Source organism: Eutrigla gurnardus (genome assembly GCF_963514095.1).
Source record: "Eutrigla gurnardus genome assembly, chromosome: 11".
NCBI lineage: Eukaryota > Metazoa > Chordata > Actinopteri > Perciformes > Triglidae > Eutrigla > Eutrigla gurnardus.
Genome location: NC_139925.1, coordinates 10492753 through 10509104, shown reverse-complemented (window position 1 = coordinate 10509104; position 16352 = coordinate 10492753). Strand labels below are relative to the sequence as shown.

General features: G+C 45.7%; 1 protein-coding gene across 2 annotated transcripts in view; it reads left to right on the top strand.

The window, feature by feature from the left end:
- Positions 1-16352, top strand: part of lzts2a (leucine zipper, putative tumor suppressor 2a) — a 36202-nt gene that overhangs the window by 13459 nt on the left and 6391 nt on the right. Inside the window, exons 2-3 of one of the 2 annotated variants that reach the window (XM_084021821.1) lie at positions 2833-2947; positions 15550-16203. In XM_084021821.1, coding sequence (XP_083877947.1) covers positions 15583-16203 — 621 coding nt within the window. In that variant the 5' untranslated portion in view covers positions 2833-2947; positions 15550-15582. Of the gene's footprint in view, positions 1-2832; positions 2948-5251; positions 5517-15549; positions 16204-16352 lie in introns of those variants that run through there. The other variant, XM_084021820.1, reaches the window with a different exon arrangement.

Sequence of the window (16352 nt, the reverse complement as noted above, 5' to 3'; positions counted from 1 at the left end):
TAATTGTAATATCTGTGGGTATTTATATATGTGGGTGTATGTGGATAGGATGTCACCTTGGAAGCTGTGAAGGGTAGTTCTCATTGATTTCTCACAACAAAATGAGAAAATTGTTCAATTAATCAAGAAAAAGAATGACAGATTAATCAAAACAGAAAACAATGGTTAGTTGCAGCAAAAGTGCTATATAACATACACTATATTGGTATTGTTACGATATAATGAATTGTTGTTCCTATTACATTTTACATAATAAGATAGTACCTAATAGTGTTCATGCGTTCATTCTTCTCTCCTTTGTCTCATTCTGCCGGAGTCACCTTGGCACAGATTTAGCCACGCCCTTTATGTGATGGCAGCTACTTTCTCCTTCGCCCTCCTTTTACTCCTCCCTCATCAGCACCGAAACACAGAGGAGACCTGGAGTAACTCGATAACCACAGCGTTGGACGCCGTGGGATTGACGGAGTGAACCCAAGGCACACAGGCTTAATAACACCCTGGGGGGAAGTTAACGCTGCAGCAGCCTGAATCATAGTGTCATTGTACTCCCATTAAGTGTGGTCCCTGGGGTGAGGACATATGCTGCGATAGCGGTGTAATCTATCTATTAATAATCTCTATCTAATCTGCACCCAGGGTTCACGTCAGCCTATCAAACGGGGTGGGATGTCGTCTGCTGATTAGAGAAAGTGCTGCGGGTTTGATGTGTGTGTGTGTGTGTGTGTGTGTGTGTTTGTTCATGAACTCCAAGCCCTGCAGAAATCATTACAGCATCACCGATGTGGGCTTTATGAAAATGAAAAGATGTAAAGATGAATGCAAGGCCGTGTGTGTGTGTGTGTGTGTGTGTGTGTGTGTGTGTGTGTGTGTGTGTGTGTGTGTGTGTGTGTGTGTGTGTGTGTGTGTGTGTGTGTGTGTGTGTGTGTGTGTGTGTGTGTGTGTGTGTGTGTGTGTGTGTGTGTGTGTGTGTGTGTGTGGGTGTGTGTGTGTGTGTGTGTGTGTGTAGTTCATTGTGACTGCTTGTATTTCCAAATCACTGTTTCTATAAGTGCAATACCTCTCCAACTATCAGGTGCATTACCGTTACATTTGACATATACTTTCATGGTCGCCAGAGGATGAATCCTTGTGACCTTGGTGATCCCCTGACTTTTCATCTAGTACCATCATGAGGTTGGCAGTTGTGGTTTTGAATGATATGTCCGGACAACTTTTATTATAGATTGAGGTAAAATTTGATGTGATTGCACTGTGATAACTCTCTTTCACACTGGATTCTATTGTTACACCGGTAGCCTGTGTTATTTTCATGCAGTCTGGATCCCTTCTGTGAAGTTTATGTATAGACAGATGGATAGACAGATGGATTGATAGATGGATGGATGTAATTTATTAATCCCAAATTGAGAAATTGAGTGAAAGAAAGACACACATATTAGGAGCTGTTGCCCCCTAGCATGACACCATCTGGAAGTTTTCATCTTTTTAGTGTATGCATTACTCCGAAATCTAATTATCTTAAAGGGGGTGGGATATCTGAATAAACCCACGACCTTGTTATCTCACTAATTTCACCCCCAACCCTCCTCTGTGTCCCCAAGGGAAGACCCTGACCATCTGTCCTCCTGGGGTCTCCCTGTTAGGACAGACTGATGTCTTTACCTCAATCAGCTTACAGTGATCAGGTACGGTCTCACTGGTGTTCACAGAAACCACTATAAGGCCATCAAATCAGGCCCCAAATGGCTGAAACACCATAATCATCTAATGGCAGGAATCCTGATTGCCACTTTAATCAGTTTGCCTGAAGCCTAACTGACCTCTAGATTTCATGGAAATCCATTCATAAGTTTTTGAGATTATCTTTTGACAGATAAACGTGATTTAATTTCATGTTTGCTCCATAATGATGCTATTTGAGCTGTAAGGCTATCTAAAGATGAATCCATTATCATATGGGATGTGTTATTATATTTACTTGATTAAAATAATGGATTGTGTCGTGTTTTCCAAATGAAATAATCATTGTTGGCAAAGCTTTTGTGTGAAGTCCGCATGTTTATAACAACACTGAAAGAGTCCAGTCAGCATCTGTTCATGGTTCCTGAAAGCAGCTCTTAAGCTGCAGGACTGACCTCTGCACCGGGACATGGGGGCCAGGATCAATAGTTGTATCGCATCACTTATCAGACTATAACAAGCTGATGACCTCATCGGCTGCTTGCGTAGGAAGTGCAGAGGTGGTGAGAAAATTAAAAAAAAAAAACATCAATGAAAAAGGACAAAATATAATTTTGGGGAAATTAAACCATTGAGTGTAAAAAAAAATGGAAAAAAATATGTATTCTGTTATTGGACACCAGGGGGCAGTAATACTGAGAAATCACATTGGAACTACAGTCTACATTGATATTAACACACAAGTATATATTTTAATATATTAATATTTTAAGAAAGAAAAACGACACTACTGTGGTTATGACGAGCAAATACACATATTCCTCATCTGAAGTCTGATTAGCTCAGAGATCTGTTTTCATTAACTCTTATGGAGCCCATAAAACCAGGAAACGCTAATTCAGGATATCAAATTATAACCGAAATCAATACATCGCCAAGCTCTACTGCCTTGTTATCTCCTCTCCTTTTATAATTTCCTCTCTCTTGTTTCTCTTCTCCCCTTTTAATGAAGCAGGAAGCACATGCAAACACACCATATGTGTTGTGGCTAAAATCCTATTGCAGGTTTAATATAATAGAAATGCTGCAAACATTAGTGTCATTTTGAGTCCCCGGGTCAACATTAAGGTTTTTGTGTTTTCCCCTTAGGACGCGGTGCAGGAGGAGGGACTCGGAGTGGATCCAGGTCCTGGGATGAGACCTCTCTGCCGTTTCTCCGTCTCCCCCAGACCTTCAGGCGCAGAACGCCGGGCGCCACTCTGAGGTAAAGAACCACACACACACCGAATCAAACACCCTCTGCAGACAAAACCCTTCCCTGACGACGGTGACCTTCAATATTATGCTGACTCATGCGTCCCCCCCACTCCCCCTACGCCTCTTGTTCTTTCTCTCCCTCCCTTTCAGTGTGTTTCTCTGCTGTCTTTCTGGGAGACAGGCACATTGATCAGTGGTGTGACTTTGTGGTGCGGACTCAGTTCGGAGTGACCCGCTGTGGTGACTTTGTCACACAGACACACACATTTATGGAAATGGGGGTCTTGGCCTCCGTCTTTGAAGTGTCCGGTTTAGAGATTGGGTTTGGAGATGGATGGCATTCGGAGTGTGTGACACAGGGGGAGGAGGAGGAGGGAGGAGATGAGGGGTCAAGGGGTCAGGAATTTGCAGAAGAGCCTGTGTTGTTCAATATGGCAGCCGAGTGACAGCAATATCTCAGAGAAGTCAGGGAAGGTGTGTTTGTCTGTTTACTCCTGCTACAAATCTCATTTTCCCAACACTCCGTCCTCCACAAATCACCTCCTCTAAACCCACGTGTGTCATTCTGCCTGCTGGATAGCTACAGCGAAGTTTGTTGTTTGTTCAGGTGACACCGAGTCCTGACAGGAGCTCCTTATCATTTCTATCAGCTCAAGGCCTCACGGTAAAAGGCAGTGAGATATGCGCGGTGATAATAATGTGTGGTCCACACAGCAGCAGCTGTCTTCCTCTCTGCTCTCCACCGTTTCCATTACAGATCTGCTGTCTCCTCTGCTCTCCGTCTTCCCTCCAGTCAGGCTCGGCCTGTCCCGGCCCAGCTGTCCCCTTCCCTCATTAGTCGTCCCACAACGACACTCACTGCCTGCTTAGCAAGGTCACTTTCAAAATACAAAGGACTACGTACAGGTTCCTATTTAGTACCAAGTTTGTGGTTGTTGGGTGTTTATTTGCATGAATCAATAGGTTTATGTTATTAAGCGATAAAAAAAGACTGCAAAGGTGCATTTTAGTCTCTTTCACATCTTTATTTTGGTTTTAGACTGAAATAGGAACTCTTGCTGACTCTCTCTCACACACACACATTCACACACACACACATTCACACACACTGTAACACAAATAAAAAAGCAAAACAAAAGGTTGTGTTTTCAGCGTGGAGACGTGGGCTGTGTTAATGACAGTAAAGTGCCAAACCAGAGTACAGAAGTGAACTCTTCTTACTTGTTACTATGGGAACCAGAGTGACAGAGCACAGGACAGTTCCAGTAAAGAGAGAGAGAACACACACACACACACACACACTGATACACACTCTTGTCCGCAGCATTACTCAGTCCTCCTACTGGTTTTCCATGGAAGCACACAACAATAAAGTTAGAGTGGTTGGTGTTGTTGACCTCAGAGCAGTGTGTGTGTGTGTGTGTGTGTGTGTGTGAGTGTGTGAGTGTGTGAGAGAGAGAGATTCTGGTTTCAAGATAAATCTGAGAGGTCACACAATAAAAGAACAAGAAATATAAACAAGATTTCTGTTATTTTGTTTTTCTGACATTTGCTTTTTTTGTTATGAAATACTTCTGCAAGTTTCTTTTCTTAGTTTAAACAGAGGCTGTGACGATGAGAAGTCATGTTGGACAGCGTCACGAGCCAGAAGGGTAGAATAATGTATCATCAACAAATTATTGATAATGAAAATAATCATTATTTGACACCACAATGTGCCCATTTCACTGCAAACGCACGTTTCTTTTCGCCATCGCCTTCTTCTTCAACACATCTCTCCGAACCGTTTCATCCCCTCCGTTCTGTTCCCGGCTGATTAATACTCTGCTAAAGAGACTGTGGCGTGTGCAGGCACAGAGATGAGCAGAAACATGTTATGTAATTTACCCCATTTGAGTGAATTGGCACCCCTGCCCCCTCCCTCCCTCCCCCTTCATATAGTTGATGTTTGATAATCGCACTGTTATTTAACCGAAGGGGGTTGACATTTTGGTGAGAGGAGGTGTTCCCCTGAACGCCTGAAAATAATAATGTTCAATCTGACGCAGGATTGTGTTGATGCAGAGTGTGTGAAAGAGCAGGGGATGGATGAAGCTCTCAGGCTAAAAAGAGAAAGGGGAGGAGAGAGAGAGCAGAGTAGTGAGTGTGTGTTAAAAGAGGGGAACTGGAGGCAGATGGGGGGGGGGGGGGGGGGGCAGACAAAAGTGAGAGAGGGGAGGGAGGAATGAGGGAGGGGGAGGCGGTGCTAAGGCAGACAGCAGGGAAGGAAAGCCGAGAAGAGGAACAGCAGAGTGAAGTGAGAAGAGAGAGAGAGAGGGAGGAGTAGGACAGGACAGGGAAAATCAGGGGGCTTCAGTTTGAAAGTCCTCGTGTCGGGATATGAAGTCCTGGCGCCCGGCGGAGGCAACGGCAGGAAGCTGGAGCTTTGTGGAGAAGAGGTAGACAACGAAGGAGAGAGTCGGGGAGAATCTGAGCCAAGGGAGGCTTGAGTGACTTTTTTTTTTTCTTTTTTTTCTTTTTTTTTTTTCAAGAGATACAGAGACAAGTGGAGGCAACGATGCAGGGCTCTCACTGGGGTGAGTGTGGAGCGAGGAAGTGTGTGTCCTTGTGCATGTGCCTGCATTATAAGTGTGTGTTTTGAATTCTCCAAACTCTCCAGGCTCTCTTTTGCGCTGCCCTTTATCCCAGTTTGGCTTCATTTACATGAAGACACTTTTGCTGGAGGAAACATGAGAAGTGAAGTCTCTGTGAAGCCGCCTGAAAGGGTGTCAGTTGCGGAAATGCCAATAATGGAAGGTGTGTAACGGAAAAAAGTTTGAGACAAAAACTTGCTTGGCGGGCACCAACACACACACACACACACACACACACACACACCAGCACTGATTTTAACAGGACTGGAAACTAGTTTGGGAATGTCGGTGAATGCCAGAAAATGTGGTGCTGTCTTCTAAAAATCTGGATAAACTTGAGATCCGACTGGTCAAATAATGAACCCTGGAAAACTAGCTTTCCTGTCATCTTGCCAGTGATTGAAGGCAGCTGGGTGATCCGGAGTCAGCTGACTGGCGTTAGCTTGAAGTTAGTTTTCTCGAGTTGCTCTCAATGACCCTGGAGACTTTTGGCCTGCACAAGCCAGAACAAACAGACGACAGAATCCTGAACCCTGGGTAATCTGCTCATTACAGACTGCTGCCGGGGGGGGGATCGATTTGAAATTTCAGCCTTTGGAAAAGCTGTCCCACCCTCTGGACGGTTGGCCTCGGGGAGGAAGAGGAAAGAGGAGGAGGAAGGTGTTATTCAATCTGTCTGCTCACACACACTCACATTCAAGATAAGAGAGAGCAGGAGGCAGCAGATGCAGACAATTAGGCTGCGTCTCCGCAGTGTGACCCGCACAAAACCTTATTTTTTTTTATCCAGAAGGCTTGAAGGTCACTCTTTGCTTCTTCTGTTGATGAAGCACTTGAGGAGACACAGTTGTTTCTCTTCCGTCTCCCCTACGCGTGTAATTACAAGGCTTCTCGTGTGCCCTGGGCCACATATTGTAGTTTCTCATCGAGTTTGTTATGGCCCCAGAGTGATGTGTCAGCAGATATGTTTATAGTCGGGGCGGTTAGAAGGCCGTCCATTCACTCAACTCCAGTAGCCGTCCGTGTCATGTTGAGGTTTCAGTCAAGGGAAGGCTGTCATTACGCACGCTGGGACTTCGGCGTACGGAGGAGTGACGTTCCCACTCCGTAAACACAGCGGCTGGAAATGGGCAGGTGTCGAGACGCCAACGCAGACGTTGAGGGTAACTCGTAGGGGGGATGGGGGGGATGGAGGGGGGGATGGGGGGCAGAGAGAGAGAAGATGGGTTACCTCATCTACTCTGAGCAAAACAAATGAGGGAAATGTGTGTCACGTGTTGCAGGTTACATACATAACACTTTCCAGCCGCGTTGACTCATGCTTTGTGTGTGTGTGTGTGTGTGTGTGTGTGTGTGTGTGTGTGTGCACAGCATTAAAAGGTAGTAAAGTAGCTCCAAGTAAAAGGAAGCGAGACCAAGTTGGTAAAGTGCTCTGATCTGTTTAAGCTCCACCAAAACCAGCTCTTTGAATCTTCGTCTCTATTGGTCTCTCCGGCCTCGTAGGGAGAAAAATGATTTGTTAAATGATCCAAAACCGGATGCATCTTCGATTCGTCTCCCTGTCCTCGGCTCGGTTATTTTCCGGCCATCCTGTCGAGCTAAATGTCATGCCAGGTATTTATGTAAAAGCCCGGAGTTGAGAAGCGCCGTGGAACTCCGACGGAGGGAGAGAGGCAGAAACGCAGGAAGGCCGAGAGACGGCGAGAGATTAGACGTCGGGCTGGCTTCTGTTCAGTTTGCTGAATGAGTGTTTTCCACACCAGTCTGTCCCCTCCCCACACCCTCCGTCTTTCACCAGTTTACGGGGGCACACGGACAGTGTGTCTGAATGCATCTGCACATGTGCTTCTTTGCCGTGTCAGATATTTTCTCCGATGAGAAGTGAATTATACGTCGAAGCCGAGACGGTTAAAGTGAGGCGTCGCTGCTTATGTAATAGCTGCTGTGGAACTCATTTGCCTGGCCGTATTTACTAGCTGTGTGTGTGTGTGTGTGTGTGTGTGTGTGTGTGTGTGTGTGTGTGTGTGTGTGTGTGTGTGTGTGTGTGTGTGTGTGTGTGTGTGTGTGTGTGTGTGTGTGTGTGTGTGAGAGAGAGTGATATTCAGTGATTTCACATTAAAGCTGTGACACCTTTGCAGACACTGAGGCCTACTTTTCCTCACCGAAGCCTGCTAGTGAGTAAACTGCTCTCCTATAATCAAGGCTCCCGTCACTTCCCTCCTCCTCCTCCTCCTCCTCCTCCTCCTCGTCCTCATCCTCCCTCACATTATGGCTCTCATTGTCAGTCAAAGTGTTGTCACTGTCGGTGTGAGACGAGCCTCTTCTTGTCTGCTCTCTGTTAAACTGAAACAATGGTCTTCCACTGTTGATAGAGCCAAAGCAGCGGGGGTGGGGGGGCGAGTTTAGGAGGGAAAACTTCACTCTTCTCTCCACACTTGGGACAATGAGAAGTCAGCACAGCCTGAGGAACTGTTTCTCCCCCAAATATTCTCTAGTAAACACCATGCCGGAGACAAACTGACTGAAAGGAGCTCGGAGCTGCTATCGATTATTGTATTAAGTCAGAGAGTAAAGGCTGAAGTGGCCATTGATCCTGACCAACAGTAGTCCACTGGCCAGACTAATCCCTGTGTCTCTACCACCGGTATTCTTGGTATTTCCAGTGTCTGCGGGTCTGACCACTGACCGCCACTGAATAACTGTCAGTGACTGGAAAACCTCCTGGAAAATCCAACATTCGGAGCGCTCCAGGAATGTCCCCTTTTTTACTGATACCTCAGTTTCCTCTATGCCAGCTGACTGCAAACCAGCTCTCTTCAGCTCTAAAATGTGTAGGGCTGAGGATGGAAAACTGACTGAACTGAGATGTGTCCATAGCACCCAGTATAGCTAAGCATAAGTTTCCAGCCTTTATGCTAAGCTAAGCTAAGCGGCTGCTGAATGTAGCTTCATATTTTCTCTAAGATTTATGAACTACTGTATAAAGTGGTATTTTGTTGATATATTTCTTTTGATAATGTACTTGTATGCTCAGCAATATAGTAAAGATTTTACCTTGACTAAATATTCATGCAATCTCAGGTTCTTTAGTCGGCTAGTGCTCTCTGTGGAGAAACTACCAGGACAACTCATTTCAAGGTTGCCAGTTTCTGTCCCCAAATGACCAAAGTGTTTTCACTACTGCTTTTATGTCATTGACGTCTACCGCGACCCATTTTCATACGTCGATCTCTGCTCTCTCTGTCAACCCCCACTGGGACTGTGTGAGTTATATGTGCAGTGTGTGTGTGTGTGAGAGAGAGAGAGAGAGCGTGAGAGTGAGTGAGTGATAGGGAAACAGAATCTAGGAATCGAGAAGCGGTCACCCCACTTCTCCGGCAGCCTCTCACCTCCGAATTGAGGCCAGATGCTTTGAGATGCTAAAGAGCCAAACTGACTGCTGTCACACACACACACACACACACACACACACACACACACACACACACATTCACCTATTCACTCACTCTTTCTCTTTATTCCTTCCTTTCTTCGCCCGTTCTTCCCGTCTCTCTATCTCATTTTGCCCCTCGCATGAAAAATGTGGGCCTCTGCTGCCATCGCAACCCCTCCAAACAGAGAGAAGCTAAAGTCTGCAACAGCAACAAGTTGGTTGTAAAAGGGGAGAAAAAAAAAAAAAAAAAAAAACCTGTGGGCTGTGGGAGGACCTGTTGCAAATTACTCCTGCACACTTTTTCACTTTTTTAGAAACCTTAGTTCTCTGGGTTTTTTTTTTTTTTTTTAACCACCACAGAAAACCTGAACTCACAACTTTTGTTAGGCTACAATGTCAACCTTTGCCAAATAGGACAATATCTCCCTGGTTTGTGTGAAAAGAAACTTGGCAGAGAGGCGATGGGTTAATGAGGACTGCGTAGGTTTGCACGCATTCAGCAATCTGAACACACACACACACACACACACACACACACTTGCAAGGCCTTAAAGCCGAGCCATGTGGGGGTAGGTGACAGTGAGCGACCATTCAGACAGACAGTCATTGTGTTGGAATGGAGGCATATTATAACCTCAGGTCTTCTGGCAAAACATTAAAAGACTTCAGCTCATTTAACGGCGGAGTCGGCTGACTTCATTCCAATGCCATGCTCCTGGCCGTTTGAAGTTTTATTGTGGACTACTCAGTGAGTGGATGCGTGACAAATAAATGGGAGAGCAGATTAGGTGCGGAGTGATTGTCTCGCTGAGGTATTGTGTGCGTGTCAGTGTGTTGCGGCCTTGCCTGTACTTGCAGATTTTTCTTTTGTCAGCAGTCTTGAGGGAACCATTGCGTTCACCTAGCCCGTTGATTTTCTCTCCACCTCGCTCTCTCTTCCCGTCATTCCCAGCTCTCTACATCCACTGGGATCACTGGTCTCAGAATTAATCAGGGCCACCCAGGCTCTGTATACAAAAGTTGAATATTTCTGCTCTCGACTTCACACGGCGCTCTTTCAATATCCTGCTGTAGTTGAAGTGTTTGTGTCCCGCCGACTGCAGTTTCTGTGACCGCTGAGTCTCTACCAGGCAGCGACCGCCCATTAAAGAAGGAGAAATTTATCACAAACGGTTACGAACGGTGCTCATTTTGCAAATCTGCTCTCATCCATACAGTGGCCCCGCTCTGATCTGACCATTTTATACTTTCCACCTGTTGATTTCTTCTTCACGCTGGCTTTCCCTTCGATTAGTCACGTCGTGGCGTTGCAGCCACAGAAGGAGCAGATGCAAATCTGGCCGTGTAGACCAGTGAGCGGGGAGTCGTAGGAGAGAGGGGGGGGATGGAAAAGGAAAGAGTGACAGAAGAGCAGTGGAGCAATAATCCAGCACAGGAGGTAGAGAGGAAAGGGATATGGGTCAAAATAGTCAGGAACAGGAAAGAGGCACGAGAAGAAGGAGGAGGTGGAAGTGCCCAAAGAAAATATAGCAGTTGGTCAGGAGGATGTCACCTTCACCAACGGTTAAAGCTGCATCAATGTGCTTGTATTAAGAATTGCCTCAGGGTGTAAGGGGTCGCTTAGGCTATAGTGTTGAACCCAAAGGGAAATATCACCCGACTACAGTTCCCTTCAGCTCTCCTGAGCACTTTAGTGACTTTCAGCTCATTGTTTTGGTTTTATGGTACACAGTTTTAATGTTGTACACTACCTGCCCAGCACCAAACAACAGACAGACACGGTTACCATCTAGGCGGTAAACATAGCAGAGCATTTAGCAGCTAAAGAGCCAGATATTCCCCTCTGGAGGTGGTGGAGACCAAAACAGAGCTGATAGGATTTGGGTCGCCTCTACATGATTCCTTATGAAAGCTTATGTTCCTCCTTGTATGCTGAATATACATGATAATAAATTAAACTGTCTGCTAACACGCTTGCCATGTGAACTAAATAACGTGATGAGATCTCAGTGTTTCCAGTCGAATAGATTTAGAGGAAATTGAATATCATTTTAAAGCTATTCATTAAGTAAGAAGGTCAAATATTTACTGGTTCCAGCTTCTGCAATTTTAGGAGGCAGAACACTGGAAACATCGCATTTGTTTGTACGTTCATGAGACGTAACCAAGCATAAGCACAACGGCTTGCACCACACTTATCTAGCGTGCATATTGTCCACCATTTAACAGGCTTCCACGCGAGCATCCACAGGACAACATGCAGCCATGAACTCTCCACTTCTCCAGGATGCTTGTTCTTGGTTTGTTTTGACACCGATAGCTCTCTCTATTTTATTTATCTTTTTCTTTTTTTGCTCTTTGTTATCATTACTATATCTAAAAGAGGCAGACACGGGGGAGAAGAAAAGGAGAGGAAAGAAAACGTGACATCAGTAATATGTTCATTGTGCTGCAGAAGAGGAAATGGTTTGGATAGGAAATTATTTCTGCCTTCACATGTGATTTTCCTTTTCGGAGATCTGAAGGTGCTTAGACCTCGGTGTCTGTGTGCCGGACCAAATAATGTCCAAACAGGATTATAGATGCCTATAGAAGAGGCCTCTTTAGAGCGGCTCTTTGGTCTACCTGGTATTGGAATTCTCTTAAACCCCCAACCATCACCCCCACCCGGCCCGCCTTTGTGTTCTCGGCCCTTCACCCACTTCCTTTTCTCCTGACTTATTCCCATTTTTCTGCCTCCGTCCCGAACCCAGCAGAGTCTCCGGCTCAGCTCGGAGGTTGCGTGTGATTGTAAAAGGGGCCGATCTGCTGCTGCCGAAATAATGAGCTTCTTCTCCCGGGTAGCACCGGTGTTACGAACAGACTCATCATAACGGGATTTATTTCCCCCCACTTCTGGATCTTGTTAGAGAGCTACCTGGGAACCTCTTTCTTCCTTCAGCCCTGCTCTCACTCACGCTGGGCCGGTTGGTGGCCTGTGGAGGATAAACTCTCACAGCCACTTGGTGTGTTTCCAGTTTCTTGTCAGAAACAGTGAGCATGCTTTCAAGCCATTCAGCATCATTCGATAGTGTGGAGTGTCAGGAAGTGGTGTAAAATGGCCCCAGGTTGACCCCTGTAATAGCTGCCTGCGACGCTATTGGAGTTTATTTTTGAACGTTGAATCAAATGCCTCGCTGACAGAAACGCCTCATGAAAGACTATCAGAATGACTTCAGGCACTCGAGAAGTTTTCTATTTTTAGTGAGGACCGTTTTGTTTTTTCTGCCTGTCTTGTGCTGTTGACAGCAGAGGAGGATGTGTGTAATGAGGAAGGTGGAGGAAGCGGTGAGGGCGGCTGCAGGGATGGTAAAAAAAAGAAAAAAAAGAAAAGTGTTTTCACTTTGTCAGGGGAATGTAATAAAGAAGGGGAGGAGAGGAGGGCTTCAATAACTTCAAGTAACAACCAGTGAGCAACATCAGACAGGGAAATTAGCTTTAGGGATTTGTTGCCCGAGTAGCCCGAACAAAAAAGAAGACCCTTGGAGGTCAGAGAGGTGGGAGGGCAGAATCAGACCAGCTCCACTCCACTCAACGGGGGGGTCACAGGGTGAGGGGCTGAGGGTGGTCACGGTTGACGGTCTCACAGGCTTGTTAATTCTATTATCCCTGCCTGAGGGGTCCTTGTCAGGGCTGGGAGTGAAGAAGAGGCGGGCACGGCTGGATAAAAGGTGAAAGGAGGTTGCGAGGCACGATTATTCTGGCCTGGGAAGAGATCACATACCACACGTATCTTAATCTCCTTGACTCATGTGTACTCATGTCTCCTCTCGCCCCCTCACTCCCGTCACACATGTGCACAGTTTAGCCAATATATAGCCAACTGGCAGGAGTTAAACCATCCTGCTGACTGATCATTAACAAAATAAATTAAACCATTCCAACCTCAATTCCCACGAAGTGCTGGATCAGACGTTTTTTTGATCCAACAGCGACTTTGTTCGCAGCATAATGAGGATCCTGGCTCTGCCAGAAGAGACGCCATTGTTTTGGGATATTGCGCCGTTCATAAATGCTCCTTATTTGTTTTTGAATGTGGAAGAATTTGCAATGCAAGTATTTCAGAGGATTCTGGCAATAAAATACAAAACAAAACTTTGTATCATCAGATTATTTTCTATTCGGGACATGCATGAGTGATGGCCCGTCGATGCATCCAGGTTTTTTGTTGTGTGGATGTTCATGTGCAGCGCTGTGTGTGTGTGTGTGTGTGTGTGTGTGTGTGTGTGTGTGTGTGTAAGTGCGTATGTGCGTATGTGCGTATGTGCGTATGTGTGTGTGTGTGTGTGTGTGTGTGTGTGTGTGTGTGTGTGTGTGTGTGTGTGTGTGTGTGTGTGTGTATCAGTCTGTATGATTGGGTTAGTCCTGGCAGTGTGCAGACATAGCTGGCATGGATTATTCCACTTGGCCAGACAGATTTGGGCTTGGCACGACAGACTGAGGATATGTGTCCCCTCGTTGTCCCCCCCGCGGGAAAATAACACTGATAATACTATCTGCAAATGGAAGACTTAATGTGCTGCCACTTATTGTGTTGTGAATAATATGTATCCACGTTTGCTCGTCCTAAAAATAGCGCAGTGACCAAGTAGGGCTATTATTCCTTTCTTCAAAGCGGTTGTTTTGGATCGGCGGTGTGAGCGCTGTGATCATGAAACAGTGAAGCGACTAGTTTTCAAGCCCTTTTAGAAGTAACACACGGATGACTGCTCACCAGGTTCAGACAGGGACATTCAGGGAAATCACAGAGCGGCCGCAGATGGTGATGACCGTGACTTATCCGTTCTCTCTCCCCCTCTGTCCGTCAGAATCAGTATCAGCGTTATTGGCCTCGTATGCGTGCACATACAAGGAATTTGACTTTTGCATCGCTCTCAAAGTACAGAAATAGAAATAACGGCCAGGGACAACAACGGCGAAAGCTGAACAGACAGCTGTTATGTACACAATTATGTGGAGGGGAAAAACAGGTTTAAATATAAATATGATATGAACATGTCGAAAAATAAGGAATAAAACAAGCCAGGTGTTCTGTTGTAAACAATTCAAATAGTGCAAAGACATAAATAATGAATGGATTTAAATGGAACGGAGGATTATGTTCACTATGCACATGTAAAAATGGCCGTGGACTGTATTTATATTGACAGTGAACGATGATATGCATGTATTAAAATCACATTTTGCAGCATGGATATTTTGGTGTGAGGGGGTCATTGACAGTGGATGACTGATGTTAACAGTTCATCAGAATGACAGCCTGTTCTTGGGTCTGGTTGTTTTGGCAAACAGCGTCTGTAGCACCTCCCAGAGGGGTGACGCTGAAACAGGCTGCTTTCAGGGTGCGAAGGATCCGCAGTGATGTTTCCTGCCTCGTTAATGATATTGACAATTATGAGTGTCGTCACCTGGGACATGTAGTGTATTTAATGAGGGTGGTTAGGGGGGGGGGGATGCTCCCCCAGGAGAAATGCTTCAAATAAACAGCTGTTAAGTCCCTGGAGCTAAATACATTTTGCTACTAAGCCTAACATCAACAAATAGTTTAGCTTTATTGTCGCCAAGATTGTTTGTAATTGTAATCAGTTTGTTTGCAAAGTAAATGTGTGTAATTTTTTACCGGGATGCATTTAATCGTTTAAATTTGAAAAACTTTAAGCTATTTACCACATAATGAGTCACATATTTGTAACGCATGAGATGCTGAGCACAAATCACATTACCCCCCTACGACCCATGGTAATTATGTTTCTTATAATAATAATAATAATAATAATAATAATAATAATAATAATAATAATAATAATAATAATAATAATACATTTTATTTGTAATGCACTTTTCATTGTTAAAGGTGCTACTGAGTAAAACTGCTTAACTTGCAGGGGAAACATATTTAAACATACATCACCTTGAACTAAAGAATTGATTGAAATGCAGCCATCATTAATTTCATTATTTATTTATGAGCTCTTTTCCTGCTATGACGAGTCAAACTGTCTTCCACCAAAAAGGGGCCTGTTCCATTCAAGTGTAACAATAGACGTGAAACTGAAACTGGAACAGATAGATGGAATCCAGCCGCCGTCACTTTAAGGACAGTGACAAAAAAAAATTATAACTTCAATCTAGTCATCGGTGTCGCTACACTCCGCTGAAATATTTTCAAGATGCTTTTCTTGTAGGTGTCAGTTTTCATCGCATCATGTTTTTATCTGTTCAGCCTCAATTCACACTGCTGGAGTTTCCCCACAGAGCAGCTCTGTGCAGCAGTGTCTGCTGGGTCCTAGTGCAGGCACCGTTTATGTATGCTGTGATTCCTGAGGCTATAGCAGATTTTTGAATTATGAATCAATCAGAAAAGATAGAATAAATGATTTTTTACATTTTACTGAGCTAAAGGGCCATAAACATGGTTATGACATCATTGGCAGTTCGTAAGTATTACGTGTTATCTAATATTCTACTCTCCAACTGAATATGTTTTCTTATTTTCTCTCTCAGAGTGTGTGGTGTGTCTGACGCCTTCAGGGTGCCATGGCTCTGGTTCAGGCGCTACCTTTGACCGTGACTGACCACCCAAATCCAGGTCTCGACGTCCAGCAGTGCCGGCCCCTATCGTCCCACTCCCCCTCAGGCCCCTGCCCTGCCCCCTGTGGGCCCTGCAGCTCTGGGACAGCCATGGGTTCCGTCAGCAGCCTCATATCGGGCCGCACGTATCAGGAGAGACACTGCCGGGCCGCCAGCGAATTCGCCACCAAGTCACGGCGCTCCACGCCGGCCACCAGCTGCTTCCGGCTGCAGGATAACACCCTCCGCAGCGGGAGCTCCCTGGAGCAGCTGCTGGTTATCAGCAACCAGACGCTCCCCCAGGCCCAGGTTCTGCCTCCACCGCTGCCCACCAAGAAGCAGCCCCGGCCCGGTAACTCTGCCGGGGCAGGCGGCGGGACAGTTGCCGGGGCAGTAGGTGGTGGCACTAATGGGAACTTTGGCTATGTGAGTGACGAGGTGGTGGTTGGAGACTGGAACGACAACCTGGTGCTGGCAGCTGCAAGCCCCTGCAGTGACTCGGAGGACCACAGGGACAACAGGGCTCTGAATGGCAACATAGGAGGGCCTCCTCCCAAACTCATTCCAGTGTCTGGGCAGTTAGAGAAGGTAAGAGGAGTAGAGCGTACATCGGTCTGGCAGATATATTTAGCTTATTGCAGGTATCAGTGTATGTGTTGGTATGTAAGCAACAAGAACCTGCAAAGCAAAACTTGTGCTGTAAATGTTCCCTTTACATAGTTTCTTGGTCAAATAAA